A 15,864-nucleotide genomic window follows, 5' to 3' on the forward strand; every position below is an offset into this window, starting at 1 on the left:
AAAAAGTCCTCGCCGGCCGCTGGAGACGAGCCCTAGATTCGGCTCTGTTTCCGCCCGAGAGAGCCGGCGCCGTCACGAGAGAGGAGAGGAGAAGTTTAGGTTTTTCGAAAATCACTCAAGTCCTCTCTTTATAACCTAGGTAATTTGTTCTCTGCTAACCCTTAAATAAATTTTGTTTCCTATTTGATCAGAAAACGCCTGTTGAACAGTTGGCTAGCTGGATCCGGTTAAGGCTCGGTTCGAGTCCGAGGTCCACTGTTCGAATCTCGGCTTGGACATTATTTTTTTGAAACTTCTTTCGTTTAGTAAAAATACCAAACGACCTCCAAAAATTACGTAAAAATACTCTAAAAATTTCTAAAAATCTCTAGAATATTTCTATAGCATTTCTAAATATTTTTAAAGACATTTAGAACTCGAATAGGAAAAATTGGGTCGTTACAATCCCCCATACCTTATAAAAAGTTCGTCCTCGAACTTAGAATAGCTTTGGATATTTCTGTCTCATACTGTCCTCACGCTCCCAAGTGACTTCCTCGTGCTTCTGACTCTGCCAGATGACCTTCACTAGTGGCACTTCTTTGTTTCTTAGTCTCTTGACTGCTCTGTCCACTATCTGTGTAGGTCTGCTCTCGTAGCTAAGATCCTCTTGGATCTGCACTGTCTGAGGCTGAATCACTTGGCTAGGATCGTGAATGCACTTCTTTAGCATAGAGACATGAAATACATTGTGTATGGCTGACATGTCTTGTGGTAAGTCCAGCTTGTAAGCTACCTTCCCAATCCTGTCTGTAATCAGGTAAGGTCCTACATAGCGAGGACTTAATTTGCCCTTCTTGCCAAATCTCATCACTCCCTTCATAGGAGCAACTTTGAGAAAAACTGAATCTCCTACTTGAAATTCCAGTGGCCTTCGGCGTGTGTCAGCATAGCTTTTCTGTCTACTCTGGGCAACCTCAATTCTTTGTCTGATCTTCTGGATGGCCTGAGTGGTCTCATCTATCAGCTCTGTCTGAATGTCCAGCTCTACTTCCATTTCCTTTCTTTCACCTGCTTCTTGCCAGCATATAGGTGATCTGCACTTTCTGCCATACAACGCCTCATATGGTGCCATCTTGATGGTAGCCTGATAGCTATTTTTGTAGGCATACTCAGCTAAGCACAAATACTTGCACCAACTGCCTTTAAAATCTAGTGCACAAGCCCTGAGCATATCTTCTAGGATCTGGTTTACTCGCTCTATCTGTCCATCAGTCTGAGTATGGAAGGCTGTGCTGAACTTGAGTTTGGTGCCTAATGCATTCTGGACACACTTCCAAAAGTGAGAGGTGAAGCGTCCATCTCTATCATAAACAATAGATTTGGGAATTCCATGAAGTCTGATCACCTCCTTAACATATAACTGTGTCAACTGCTCTATAGAGTGGGACACCTTGATGGCTAGAAAATGGGCAGACTTGGTCAATCTATCCACTATTACCCATATTGCATCATATCCATTCGTAGTTCTTGGGAGACCTGTTATAAAGTCCATGGATATGTCTTCCCACTTCCACTCTGGTATTGAAAGAGGTTGTAGCATCCCTCCTGGTCTCTGGTGTTCTGCTTTGACTCTCTGGCATGTTAGGCAGGTACTGACATATTTAGTGTAACGACCCGCCTTCTACTAACTAAGCTGTAAGGCCGATCGTCACATTATGCTGTGCTAAACTATTCCCTGACCACCATTAGATCGAGGTGCGGAAGCTGAACTAACTGAAATTTTGCTAAACTACTAATATTTCTTGGTTCTATACATGCTAAGGGGTGTAAACTAACTATTCATAACATGTTTTACCTTCCCATGGTCAAGGAACTGAACTTAAACATTTTTCCCGCTATTATCAGACCTCCCAATCGATCCACCGATCGATTGGAATAGTCGGATCGATCCGGTGATCGATTTAGCCGACTACTGTATGCGGGACATAGGTTGGATCGATCCAGCGATCGATCCAGCACGCTACTGTGCTCGGGGCAATAATTTGGATCGATCGGCTGATCGATCCAGGCTGGTCAATCGATCCAGTGATCGATCCCAGAGCTCTCTGTTCACGACGGAAATGGCTGGATCGATCGGCTGATCGATCCAGAGGCCTACTGTTCGCGGAACAGATTGCCCAATCGATCAGCTGATCGATTGGGAACCCTCGAATCGATCAGCTGATCGATTCGAGTTACTGATTTCGTGCCAAATGTCTGATTTCAGCACTGTTTCGTGCCTCAACCACATTACCAGTTCTAAGATGGCTAGGAAACACTCTAACGATGACGACTAACATTCTAACATCATATATTTAACATTCTAAGCATAATCTAAAGCATGGTTCGTTAGCTCATGGTGTTTAACATGCTAAAACAAAGAGTAATAGAAATACTAAAGTTCATATGCTTAATTGAAATTGTTGGATTCCTAGGATCTTTATTCCATGTTCCATCCACACACATCCTCATCATTGCATTGACCTCCAGCCTCCGCTAGTCCATCTTTCCTTTACCTTTATCTGCAGTATAAGGAAAATAGAATCTGTAAGCTTAAAACTTAGTAAGAAACCATCTACCTCATGAAAACATGCATACGGTGCTAATAATGTTTTCAAAACATGCTATTTAAAACATATGCTGAACATGTAAAAGATGGCATGGCATACAATCATCCAAACATGTATATCGAACTAAACATAGAGTTATCATGCATATTCATAGGGAAAAACTAAGCTGGAGCATGATGCTGAGCTAAGCTATTACTGATCTGATACTAAAATTGTACTGAATTCATATGACTATTTTATGAACTTTTGAAAACTATATACATAATATGTGAAAATACATAATCATGCTGCTGGTTGGGCCCGGCAACTGTACCTGCTGTGCGCGCATCCCTAACTAGACCCGGGTTTGCAAGTCCCGAATTTAGAAAGGTTACTAGGTTATCTGAACCTAGGGACCGACTGTGAGAGTCCAGCCCAATGGATATCTAATCCTGTACAGTGCCACTGAAAAGTAAAATACTGATTATAGCTGTATTTTTGGCTGTTCTTGTTATTTCTAGGTTGTCTGAACCTAGAGCTAGGTTGTCTGAACATAGAGGCGACTGTGGGAGCCCACCCATTGGACATCTAGTCCCATATAAGCTATAATAAAGCTGAATGTGCTAAATGAATGCTTCTGTTGCATTTAACTAAGCTATTAAAATGCCTAAATTGCATTTCTTTTTTGAGCTGAGCATTTTATCAAACACTTGGTGTGCTCCAACCCTCTCCTCTACTAGGGAGACCACCTCTAGGCACCCGACAGCGTCTACATCCTCCAACTGTAGGGGAAGGACGTGTCTGGCCCATCTAGAGGTGTTCAACTAAATCCCTAAGTCGCGAAGGAGGTTAAACACACCCTACGTGCCGAAAAAACTGCGTACAACTAATCTACAAGCATGGGATTCATACGAGAGCTACTTATACTGCAAGTGAGGGGTTTCTTACCTCGTGTGCTAGATTTCTTACAAATCTAAGCGCTAGTTTTCCGGTGGAGAAAGTCCCTTCGTCGATCTTCTCGCGTCTACGTGTTCCTCTCGCGGAGGGGAGCGTCCTCGTGTCCGAGATGTCACCGGAAGGCACTCCTATGGCCCTAGGGATGAAACCCTAGGCTTGCTTGGGAGTTGGCGCCGATAGAAGGAAGGAGAAGAGGGGGTTCGGCGTGTGGCTAGGGTGAGGAGAGAAAAGTTTTCTCGTTCAAGAAAAATAACAATTTCTCTCTTAAATTCCTATTTATATTAAGTGGTAATTTCGGCCAACTTAAGTATAAATATTATTGGTCCCCATTCCTTTTAGCACGGCCCTGCTGGGTTCAACTGGTTACTAACATTATCCGTAAACTGTAGGTCTCGGGTTCAATTCCAGCTTAGGCCGTTTTTCACTTATATTTATTTTTGCTACTTCCGCTACTCTAAAATTTCCGAAAAAATATCTAAAAATTCCAGAAAAATCATATTATATTTCTAAAATAGTTTTGAGAATTTTTGGGCATTACAATCCCCCATACCTTATAAAAAGTTCGTCCTCGAACTTAGAACAATTCTGGGTACTTCTGTCTCATGCTGGCTTCTGTCTCCCAAGTTGCCTCTTCTGCTGTGTGACTGTGCCAAATAACTTTGACTAATGGTACTTCTTTGTTCCGCAATTTCTTAACTGCTCGGTCTATTATCTGAATAGGCCGACTGTCATAGCTTAGGTCTTCGCGGATCTGTACCGACTCGGGCTCAATCACCTGGGTGGCATCTGGGGTATGCTTCTTCAGCATAGAGACATGAAATACGTTGTGGATAGCTAACATTTCCTGGGGTAGCTTTAGCTCATATGCTACCTTGCCCACTCTTCTGCTGATAAGGTATGGTCCCACATATCTGGGAATTAGCTTGCCCTTCTTCCCAAAATGCATTACTCCCTTCATGGGAGCTACTCTGAGGAACACTGAATCCCCAACTGAAAACTCTAAGGGTTTGCGCCGTGTATCAGCATAGCTCTTCTGGCAGCTCTGAGCTGTCTCTATCCTCTGGCGGATCTGCTGTATAGCTGCTGTGGTATCTACTACTAGATCTGTCTGAAGTTCTAGTTCTTTCTGTTTACCACTCTCATACTAGCAGATTGGAGATCTACACCTCCGCCCATAGAGAGCCTCGTAAGGTGCCATACCGATAGTGGCCTGATAGCTGTTGTTGTATGCAAATTCTGCTAAACTCAGATATTTGCACCAACTTCCTTTGAAATCTAGGGCACATGCTTGGAGCATATCTTCGAGTACCTGATTTACTCGCTCTGTCTGACCATCTGTCTGAGGATGGAAGGCTGTGCTGAATTTTAACTTCGTGCCCAAAGCTGACTGTACACACTCCCAGAAGTGTGATGTGAATCTACTGTCTCTGTCTGAGATGATGGTTCGTGGGACTCCATGTAATCTAACGATCTCCTTGAGATACAACTGAGCTAGCTGCTCCATAGAATAGGATATTCTGATAGCTAGGAAGTGGGCTGATTTAGTCAACCTATCGACTATTACCCAGATGGTGTCGAAATCATTCGTGGTTCTAGGTACTCCCACTATAAAATCCATAGAAATGTCTTCCCACTTCCATTCTGGGATCTAGATGGGCTGCAAGACTCCTCCTGGTCTCTGGTGTTCTGCCTTAACCCTCTGACAGGTTAGGCAGGTGCTGACATATCGAGCGATGTCTCTCTTCATCCCAGGCCACCAAAAACGTTTCTTGAAGTCCTGGTACATTTTGGTGGAGCCAGGATGCATCGCATAGGGAGTCTTGTGAGCCTCGTCTAGGATTTTCCTCTGTAGTTCCTCCTGATCCGGAACACATAGCCTGTCACCAAAATACAACACGCCGCTATCTGATATTCTGAACTCTCCACTTTCTGATTCTGCTAAACCTTGCTTGATTCTCTGAATTTCAGGATCCTGCTCCTGAGCTGTCTGGATGTCACCAAGCAAGGTAGACTCTAATGTCATGGCAGAGAGCTATCCGACTATGAGTTCGAGACCGAAATCTGAGATCTCCTTCTATAGGGGCGGTGACATAGCTGCTAGAGATAACAGGGTAGCGCTGGACTTCTTGCTGAGGGCGTCTGCTACCCTATTTGCTTTTCGTGGGTGGTAGAGGATGTCTATGTCGTAGTCTTTGACCAGCTCTAGCCATCTGCGCTCTCGCATATTCAAATCCTTCTGAGTGAAGAAGTACTTCAGACTCTGATGATCTGTATACACCCTGCACTGAGCTCCATACAAGTAATGTCTCCAAATCTCGAGAGCGAATACTACTGCTGCAAGCTCAAGGTCATGGGTAGGATAATTCCTCTCATAATCCTTGAGTTGTCTCGAGGCATAGGCGATCACCTTGCCATCTTGCATCAGCACTGCTCCTAGTCCCAACTTCGAGGCATCACTATATATGTCAAAGCTATCTGCGTTCTCTGGCAGAGTCAGAATAGGTGCACTGGTCAATCTCCTTTTCAGCTCGCTGAAACTGTTCTCGCAGTCCTCTGTCCACTGAAATTTTTTGTTCTTTCTGGTAAGAGCTGTTAGTGGGGAGGCTATCCTGGAGAAGTCCTCTACAAATTTCCTGTAGTAACCTGCTAATCCCAGAAAGCTTCTGATCTCACTGGCGTTCTTGGGTCTTTTCCAGTTGCTCACAGCTTCTATCTTACTGGGGTCTACCATGATACCATCCTTTGAGATGATGTGACCCAGGAAGGACACCTGATCTAGCCAAAATTCACATTTCGTGAACTTGCCGTACAGCTGATTCTGCTGAAGGGTCTGCAATACTATTTTCAGGTGCTCTGCATGTTCTTCCTGAGTTCTGGAATAGATAAGAATGTCATCGATGAACACGATAACGAACTTATCTAAATATTCCCTGAATACCCTGTTCATAAGATCCATGAAAGTAGCTGGAGCATTTGTCACACCGAAGGGCATGACTACGAACTCGTAGTGTCCGTATCTAGTCCTGAATGTTGTCTTGGGTATATCCCCTTCTTTAACTTTCACCTGATGATAACCTGATCAGAGGTCTATCTTAGAGAACACTGCTGCTCCCTTTAGCTGATCGAACAGGTCATCAATTCTGGGAAGAGGATACCTGTTCAGTGCTCTGTAATCTATGCACAGACGCATGCTTCCGTCCTTCTTCTTCACGAACAATACAGGCGCTCCCCATGGTGAGTGACTAGGACGGATGAAGCCCTTGTCAAGCAGCTCCTGTAGTTGCTCATGAAGTTCTTTTAGTTCTGCTGGAGCCATGCGGTAAGGTGCTTTGGAGATAGGATTTGTACCGGGAATGAGCTCTATCTCAAATTCGATCTCCCTGTCTGGTGCTAGGCCTGGTAACTCTTCAGGGAAGACTGCTGGGTAGTCACATACAACTCGGATCTCTGCTAGCTGTTGGTCCTTGTCCTGACTGGTACTGACTACATGTGCTAAGAACCCCGTACATCCTGAATCCATCAACCTCTGTGCCTTCATAGCTGAGAGAAACCTCTTGGCCTTTCTCTTGGGTTCTCCAATGTACTCAAACTGCACTTCTGCTTCAGGTTGGAATATGACTTTCTGTTTACGGCACTCTATGGAGGCACCGTATTTGATCAAGAAGTCCATCCCGAAGATGACATCGTAGTCGGTCATATTAAGCACTATCAGGTCGCAAAAGAGCTCTCTGTCTGCTATAATGACCGGCACTGCTCTGAGCCAGTGCGTAGACGCCATGATTTCTCCTGAGGGTAATGTCGTCAGAAACTAACTACTGAGCACCTCTGGAGGTATTGCTAACTTGTTTGCGAATGCCCTGGCTATATAAGAATGGGTTGCCCCAGTATCGAATAAGACAGTTGCTATTTGCTGAAAAATACTAATCTGACCTGTAACAACTGTCGAGGCATTTGCTACGTCCTCTCTGGTGAGTGAGTAAATCCTCGCATTGGTCGTAGCTAGAGGGGCTTCTAATCTGCCCTGGCTAATATGTGGACCATCTAAAGCGGCCTGCATCTGATGTAACTGAGCTGGCTGGCCTCCATACTAATCGGCTGTGGCTGAGGAAGACTGGTCTTGTTTGGACACTACTTGGCCATATGCCCTTCCTGTCCGCATTCAAAGCATCCTCGTGTGCCCTTACGATAAACTCCAGGATGGAATTTCCCACAAGTAGCACACTTTGGATAACTGGGTTGCTTGCTGGCTGGCCCTCCTTTTGCGTAACTCCCTGGTTTGCGCTTATTGCTGGAGTTCCCTTTCCAGTTAGAGCCATGAGAGCTGTGACCTTGCTGTTTCTGAGTGCCTGAGCCTCCTTGACCTTTAGCTTCTGAGAGGACTTGCTTCTGCTGCTTGATGCTATTCTGGTAATGCTCAGTGATTAGAGCACTGCTCACTAACTCTTCTGTGGTTTGTGGCCTATGAACGCCACCAGCCACGTTCATTGCTATTTCCGGCCTCAGCATCTTGAGCATCAACCAGACTCGTTCTCTTTCTGTGCTGACTAATTCAGGGCATAGACGAGCCAATCTATTGAATTTCTTCACGGCTTCCTCAACTAATAGGTTGCCCTGACGAAACTCAGTGAACTCGTCGTAGTGGCGGTTGGTGACCCGCGTGTGAAAGAACTCCTCAAAGAATTCTTTCTCGAAGTCTGCCCATGTCATCTGATTTACTGGGCGCTTCGCTCTGATTCTCTCCCACCACATGCGTGCATCTCCTGTCAGACAGAAGGAGGCGCACTTCACCTTCTCATGTTCTGGCCAGTCCAGAAGCTCCATCGTACTCTCCAGTGTTTTGAACCAGGCTTGTGCATCCCATGGTTCACTGGTGCCTGAGAAGTTCTCTAGCTTGACTCTCTGCCACTGGATCAAATAGGCTTCTCTCTTTGCCTCTACTGCTGCTGGGGCTACTGGTGCTGTAGGCTGGACTGGTGGAACCTCTAAGACTACTGGTGTTGCCAAGTTTGGCTCCGGGGTGACAGTGGGAGTGTTCTGCTGACTAGCCTTTAAGGTGGCTATTTCCTGTTGCTGTTCAGCTAGCTGCTGCTGTAACTGAGCCACTAGTGCTGTAAGGTCTGGGGGAGGCACTGAACTGCCTGCCTCATGCTGGGGCTCAGTAGCTGGTGTCCTTCTAGCTGGGCGTCCTCGTGCCATTTCTAAAGACATGGAGGACAGGACATGCATGACTAACACAATTATAATTGTATAACTATTGCTATCATGTTATATACTATCACATACTAACATGCATCAATTATTTATAAACATGAGCTATAACAAGAAAGCAAGAAACATAAATAAAGCAGAGGTATTCTTACTTGGAAGCTGCAGGTTCAATGCTGATGTGTGTGTAGGAAGTATGGAACACTGCTCTGATACCACTCTGTAACGACCCGCCTTCTACTAACTAAGCTGTAAGGCCGATCGTCACATTATGTTGTGCTAAACTATTCCCTGACCACCATTAGATCTAGGTGCGGAAGCTGAACTAACTGAAATTTTGCTAAACTACTAACATTTCTTGGTTCTATACATGCTAAGGGGTGTAAACTAACTATTCATAACATGTTTTACCTTCCCCATGGTCAAGAAACTGAACTTAAACATTTTCCCGCTGTTATCAGACCTCCCAATCGATCCACCGATCGATTAGAATAGTCGGATCGATCCGGTGATCGATTCAGCCGACTACTGTATGCGGGACATAGGTTGGATCGATCCAGCGATCGATCCAGCACGCTACTGTGCTCGGGGCAATAATTTGGATCGATCGGCTGATCAATCCAGGCTGGTCAATCGATCCAGTGATCGATCCCAGAGCTCTTTGTTCGCGACGGAAATGGCTGGATCGATCGGCTGATCGATCTAGAGGCCTACTGTTCACGGAACAGATTGCCCAATCGATCAGCTGATCGATTGGGAACCCTCGAATCGATCAGCTGATCGATTCGAGTTACTGATTTCGTGCCAAATGTCTGATTTCAGCAGTGTTTCGTGCCTCAACCACATTACCAGTTCTAAGATGGTTAGGAAACACTCTAACGATGATGACTAACATTCTAACATCATATATTTAACATTCTAAGCATAATCTAAAGCATGGTTCGTTAGCTCATGGCGTTTAACATGCTAAAACAAAGAGTAATAGAAATACTAAAGTTCATATGCTTAATTGAAATTGCTGGATTCCTAGGATCTTTATTCCATGTTCCATCCACACACATCCTCATCATTGCATTGACCTCCAGCCTCCGCTAGTCCATCTTTCCTTTACCTTTATCTGCAGTATAAGGAAAATAGAATCTGTAAGCTTAAAGCTTAGTAAGAAACCATCTACCTCACGAAAACATGCATACGGTGCTAATAATGTTTTTAAAACATGTTATTTAAAACATATGCTGAACATGTAAAAGATGGCATGGCATACAATCATCCAAACATGTATATCGAACTAAACATAGAGTTATCATGCATATTCACAGGGAAAAACTAAACTGGAGCATGATGCTGAGCTAAGCTATTACTGATCTGATACTAAAACTGTACTGAATTCATATGACTATTTTATGAACTTTTGAAAACTATATACATAATATGTGAAAATACATAATCATGCTACTGGTTGGGCCCGGCAACTGTACTTGCTGTGCGCGCATCCCTAACTAGACCCGGGTTTGCAAGTCCCGAATTTAGAAAGGTTACTAGGTTATCTGAACCTAGGGACCGACTGTGAGAGTCCAGCCCAATGGATATCTAATCCTGTACAGTGCCACTGAAAAGTAAAATACTGATTATAGTTGTATTTTTGGCTGTTCTTGTTATTTCTAGGTTGTCTGAACCTAGAGCTAGGTTGTCTGAACCTAGAGGTGACTGTGGGAGCCCACCCATTGGACATCTAGTCCCATATAAGCTGTAATAAAGCTGAATGTGCTAAATGAATGCTTCTGTTGCATTTAACTAAGCTATTAAAATGCCTAAATTGCATTTCTTTTCTGAGCTGAGCATTTTATCAAACACTTGGTGTGCTCCAACCCTCTCCTCTACTAGGGAGACCACCTCTAGGCACCCGACAGCGTCTACATCCTCCAACTGTAGGGGAAGGACGTGTCTGCCCCATCTAGAGGTGTTCAACTAAATCCCTAAGTCGCGAAGGAGGTTAAACACACCCTACGTGCCGAAAAAACTGCGTACAACTAATCTACAAGCATGGGATTCATACGAGAGCTACTTATACTGCAGGTGAGGGGTTTCTTACCTCGTGTGCTAGATTTCTTACAAATCTAAGCGCTAGTTTTCCGGTGGAGAAGGTCCCTTCGTCGATCTTCTTGCGTCTACGTGTTCCTCTCGCGGAGGGGAGCGTCCTCGTGTCCGAGATGTCACCGGAAGGCACTCCTATGGCCCTAGGGATGAAACCCTAGGCTTGCTTGGGAGTTGGCACCGAGAGAAGGAAGGAGAAGAGGGGGTTCGGCGTGTGGCTAGGGTGAGGAGAGAAAAGTTTTCTCGTTCAAGAAAAATAACAATTTCTCTCTTAAATTCCTATTTATATTAAGTGGTAATTTCGGCCAACTTAAGTATAAATATTATTGGTCCCCATTCCTTTCAGCATGGCCCTGCGGGGTTCAACTGGTTACTAACATTATCTGTAAACTGTAGGTCTCGGGTTCAATTCCCGCTTAGGCCGTTTTTCACTTATATTTATTTTTGCTACTTCCGCTACTCTAAAATTTCCGGAAAAATATCTAAAAATTCCAGAAAAATCATATTATATTTCTAAAATAGTTTTGAGAATTTTCGGGTGTTACATTTAGCTACATCTCTTTTGAATCCAGACCACCAGAACCTCTGTTTCAGATCTTGATACATCTTGGTGGAACCAGGATGCATAGAGTACGGTGTACTGTGAGCTTCTTCTAAAATTTTCTTTCTCAGCTCTTCATCATTGGGAACACAAAGGAGACTTCCCTGATAAAGAATTCCACTGTCTGATACTCGAAATTCAGAATTTTCTTCTTCTTGTATCCCTTGCTTGATCTTTTGGATATCTGGATCTTCACTTTGCTTCTTCAGTATATCCTCAAGCAGGGTTGACTCTAGAGTCAATGCAGAGAGTTGCCCATAAATAATTTCAAGTTCAAAATCTGACAACTCGTTCTGTAGTGGCAGGGCTAATGATGACAAGAACATCAGGGATGCACTGGATTTTCTGCTTAGTGCATCTGTCACTTTATTAGCTTTACTTGGGTGGTAGAGGATTTCACAGTCATAATCTTTAACCAACTCTAGCCACCTGCGCTGTCTCATGTTTAAGTCCTTCTGAGTGAAGAAATACTTAAGACTCTGATGGTCTGTGAAGATTCTGCACTGGACTCCATACAAGTAGTGTCGCCAGAGTTTCAGTGCAAAGACCACAGCTGCCAGCTCTAGATCATGAGTGGGATAGTTCTTCTCGTAGTCTTTGAGTTGTCTGGAAGCATAAGCTATAACTTTTCCTTCCTGCATGAGTACAGCTCCTAAGCCCATCTTGGAAGCATCACTGTAGATGTCAAAACTCTTGTCACTCTCTGGAACAGTCAGAATGGGAGCACTGGTCAGTCTCTTCTTGAGTTCTTGAAAACTCTGCTCACATTTATCTGACCATTCAAACTTCTTGTTCTTCCTGGTGAGGGCTGTAAGTGGAGAGGCTATTCTGGAAAAGTCTTCCACGAATTTCCTGTAGTACCCAGCTAAACCAAGGAAGCTTCTGATCTCCCTGGCATTCTTGGGTCTCTTCCAGTTGCTGACCGCTTCTACTTTGGCTGGATCCACTTGAATGCACTACAACAAAAATCCTCATAGACATCGGTTTTCCACCGGTGTCTATTTCATTTTCGACCGATGTCTATGAAGCTGATGTTAAAAGTCTGCCATTTTAGACATCGGGTTAAAACCGGTGTAGTATCACTTAACGACACCGGTCTTCAAATCGGTTATTAACCGGTGTAGTATCACTTAACGACACCGTTTCATCAACGGTGTAAAACCGATGTAATATTGTATGTTAATAACACCAGTTTTGGCAGCGGTAAATGACCGATGTAATATTAGTTAATAACATCGATTTTGCAGCGGTGGAAAACCGATGTAATATGTATATTTTTTAACAGCACAAATTTGATTTCCGAAACAATGAAAAATCGACAATAATAAAAAAAAATACACAAATATTCACAAATTATACAAATATTCTTCATTCAACAATATCCATAAAATACACAAATATTCACAAATTATATAAATAATTTTCTTACAACAGTATCCATAAAATACTCAAACATTCTTTTTACATCAAAAGCTAGCTAATAGATATCAAAATCAAGGTAGAACATTCTTTTAACACATCAAGGTATTACCGCACTTCAAATGTAATCTAGCATGCATTCAACCCACTCGAACCGCACTTCATCAATTTCAACTCTAGAGTACTTGAGATTTGTAAACTATAAAAACACATAAATAATATATTAGTAAACCAAGACCAAAGATCATAGTTGAAAATGCAATAAGAGCACCAGGTAACAAGATGACTAATTGGAATGCTTAAAAAGATAAACATTCATCAATTATCTCAACCACATCATATAGTGATAGATCTATGAATAACAAGTTCAAATCTAACCCTTGCATCCTTTTGGGAGGCAATCTAATTTGATAAACGAGCAAAAAGATGATTTACTCAAAATTAGTTTGCATTTGTAAAAAACAATATCACTTCTGATACTTTATTTTGTACATTTTATCAGTTAAAAGGAAAAAAATACACTTACCACATTGAACACAACAGGGACCTCTTTACCTGGAGACAAATTCATGTTCAGAAACAGATACTGAGACAAATCAAATTAATAGATGTGTAAATATTAGTGGAACTGTTTCTTTCATTTTCTGTTACCTGTTTCAAGATCATGCCAAGGATGGGCAGCCACTGATCTCTTGGACAATGACGACAATATCCTTTCATTCAACTTTGGAGCTGCAACGTTCTCCTGTTGTCCGCTCATATTTCTACATACATAACAACATAATAAGGAGTATTTGAGGAGATTGCAAGAGTTTATTGATAACAAAAGTCTAAGGTAACTCATGATCCATGAAAAAAATATATAGAGAGAAAACAAAAAACTAGCAATCTGGAAGTTTTGTGCCTTGGCATTATCAGAATGAAAGTTTAGTAATATGATAGCTGACGTCAAATAGAATTGCAAATCCAAAAGATGGTCATTTGTTCCCCTATTATGGAAGTTAATTAACAATTGAACTTGTATCCAACAAATTAAAGAATGAAAAATTACTGGACAAGTTGGAAAATATGTTATTGTTTCATTTTTATGCTCGCATAATCATTGTGGTACTAATGAACCGTATACAAGTAGGAACAAGAAAAAAAGTAAGCATTCATATACATCTGACTATTAAATGAATGCTTTAGTTTAAAGTAATTGATTAAATTACTTTATGATTTCAGTATCAAAACACTCAAGTCTAGAAACCCAGAAGTAGACAAAACTTGAATACATATGTTAACTTCCAAGGGAAGATCTTAGTCTCTCAAAAGCATACATAATATTTTACATAAAGTAATTGATTAAATTCCTTGCTTAGTAATGTCATTTCATGGATACAAAGATCCTGGCGCCGAGAAAAAAATCGATTCTTCCTATTAAATGAATGGCAGAGTTTATACCATTGCAAACCCTTGTTGAACCACAAACCACCAAACGGATGTCACCCATATTCTACGTTTGTGCACCCAAAAAAGACTCTATTTTCACCGAACGTAAGGAAGAAGGGGAAAAACAGCGAAGAGCAAACAAGAAAAAGAAAAAAATCAGTGAAACGGCGAGGGAAATTATAACAAATTCGATTAAAAGATCCAAGCTATGCCAAAAGGGGGAAAAAAAGAAACAAAAAATAGAAACCAGAACGCATGAAGATTTATGAATCTATGAAAGAAAAATCTAGGATCATTTTTATCACACTTACTTCTCTGCAGGAGCTACCGGACTATCATTCCCAACAGAACCACAGCCCTTCGGGGTGACCTTCCACTCCTGCCCAGCCGCTTTCACCGCTAGGTCCTTCCCCACATTCCCTTGCCCAGAAAGCTGCCCTGCACTGCCACCGGATGCAACCTCCCCTCTCCCCGAAAACAAGCCGCCACCTTTTACCGAGTTCACTTCAGATCCGCCACCTTCGGCGGCAAATCCCCACGTCCCGCCCCCATCGTTGGCGTGGGAGAACCCCCTCTTGGCACCGGAGACGAAGCTCTTGGGGAGCAAATCCAGGGTGAGCCCGATCTTCTCCACGCGGTGGGGCGACTCCGACCCAGGCAGCCCCAACCTGAGTTCTGTGGCCTTGAGGTTCATAACCCCTCCCTCGACTCCGCCGGCAGAGGAGTTCCGCTCCGACAGACCTATGTAATCATGCTCCACCGTCGACGACATCAACCTCTACATAGAGAACAGGAGATCATCAAACTACTGAAGATTCAAAGGTAGTCGAACAAACAATCGCAAAGGGCAGAGGAGTAAAAACAAAAAAAAAACGGAGACACCTTTGCGTCTGGTTTTGCTGATCGTTAGCAGCTTCCTCTTCCTCCTACATTAGACACTTTGGGCTTATCGTTAGCCCATATCCGTCGGAGAGGGAGGCGACGACGACCGACAAGAGATCAAGGGACGACGCCTTCTCAGAACCTATCTGCATCTTGGCGGATCGAGCGGTGAATCGGAAGCATAGATCTCCGATCTCTGTTTCTGTCTGCTTCGAATTGGGAGAATAAAGGAGGTCGAGATTGGGTCGGTGATGGGAGGGGAGGAGAAGATAGAGGCGGAGAAGGTGAGTCGCCCGAAGACGGCTCTCTCTCTCTGCCTCCCGTGGACGACATCATATAGGGTTAGGTTAGAGGGAAGAGTTGGAAATTTTAGCTAAGTATTGGTGGGAAAATTATCATAGACATCAGATTTTAAAAACCGATGTTAAAATCGGTGTCTATTAACGAAAAAACGGACGCTTATAGATATCGCTTAAAAAACCGATGTCTATGAGCGAAAATCTGCGCTCATAGACACCGGTTTTTGGAAAAACCGGTGTAAAATACTCAAAGACATCGGTTTTTGCTTAAAACCGTTGTTGTTCCACTGATGTCTATGAGGGTTTTTGTTGTAGTGATGCCTTCTTTAGAAACGATGTGCCCTAGAAACGCCACCTGCTCCAACCAGAACTCGCACTTTGAGAATTTAGCATAGAGTTGCTTTTG

The 15,864-nt window shown here is 43.1% G+C and overlaps 1 protein-coding gene across 1 annotated transcript; it reads right to left on the reverse strand.

The window, feature by feature from the left end:
• Positions 1-13,182: 13,182 nt before the first annotated feature.
• LOC121978122 lies at positions 13,183-15,234 on the reverse strand. The gene is made up of 5 exons (XM_042530501.1): positions 15,160-15,234; positions 14,589-15,055; positions 13,498-13,610; positions 13,373-13,401; positions 13,183-13,248 (listed from the first exon to the last, which is right to left on the reverse strand). The coding sequence occupies exons 2-5, from the start codon at positions 15,047-15,049 to the stop codon at positions 13,183-13,185; spliced, it is 669 nt and encodes a 222-aa protein (XP_042386435.1). The 5' UTR covers positions 15,050-15,055; positions 15,160-15,234.
• Between the last annotated feature and the right edge of the window lie 630 nt (positions 15,235-15,864).

This window comes from Zingiber officinale, chromosome 4B (genome assembly GCF_018446385.1).
Source record: "Zingiber officinale cultivar Zhangliang chromosome 4B, Zo_v1.1, whole genome shotgun sequence".
NCBI classification, from domain to species: domain Eukaryota; kingdom Viridiplantae; phylum Streptophyta; class Magnoliopsida; order Zingiberales; family Zingiberaceae; genus Zingiber; species Zingiber officinale.

Excerpts from the sequence above, each read along its gene's own strand:
- LOC121978122 (XM_042530501.1), bottom strand. The coding sequence starts at position 15,049 with ATGTCGTCGACGGTGGAGCATGATTACATAGGTCTGTCGGAGCGGAAC. Across the intron at positions 13,402-13,497 it reads TTGGCATGATCTTGAAACAG|GTAAAGAGGTCCCTGTTGTG; the intron begins GTAACAGAAAAT and ends ATTTGTCTCCAG. Across the intron at positions 13,249-13,372 it reads TCCCTGTTGTGTTCAATGTG|ATTGCCTCCCAAAAGGATGC; the intron begins GTAAGTGTATTT and ends TTATCAAATTAG.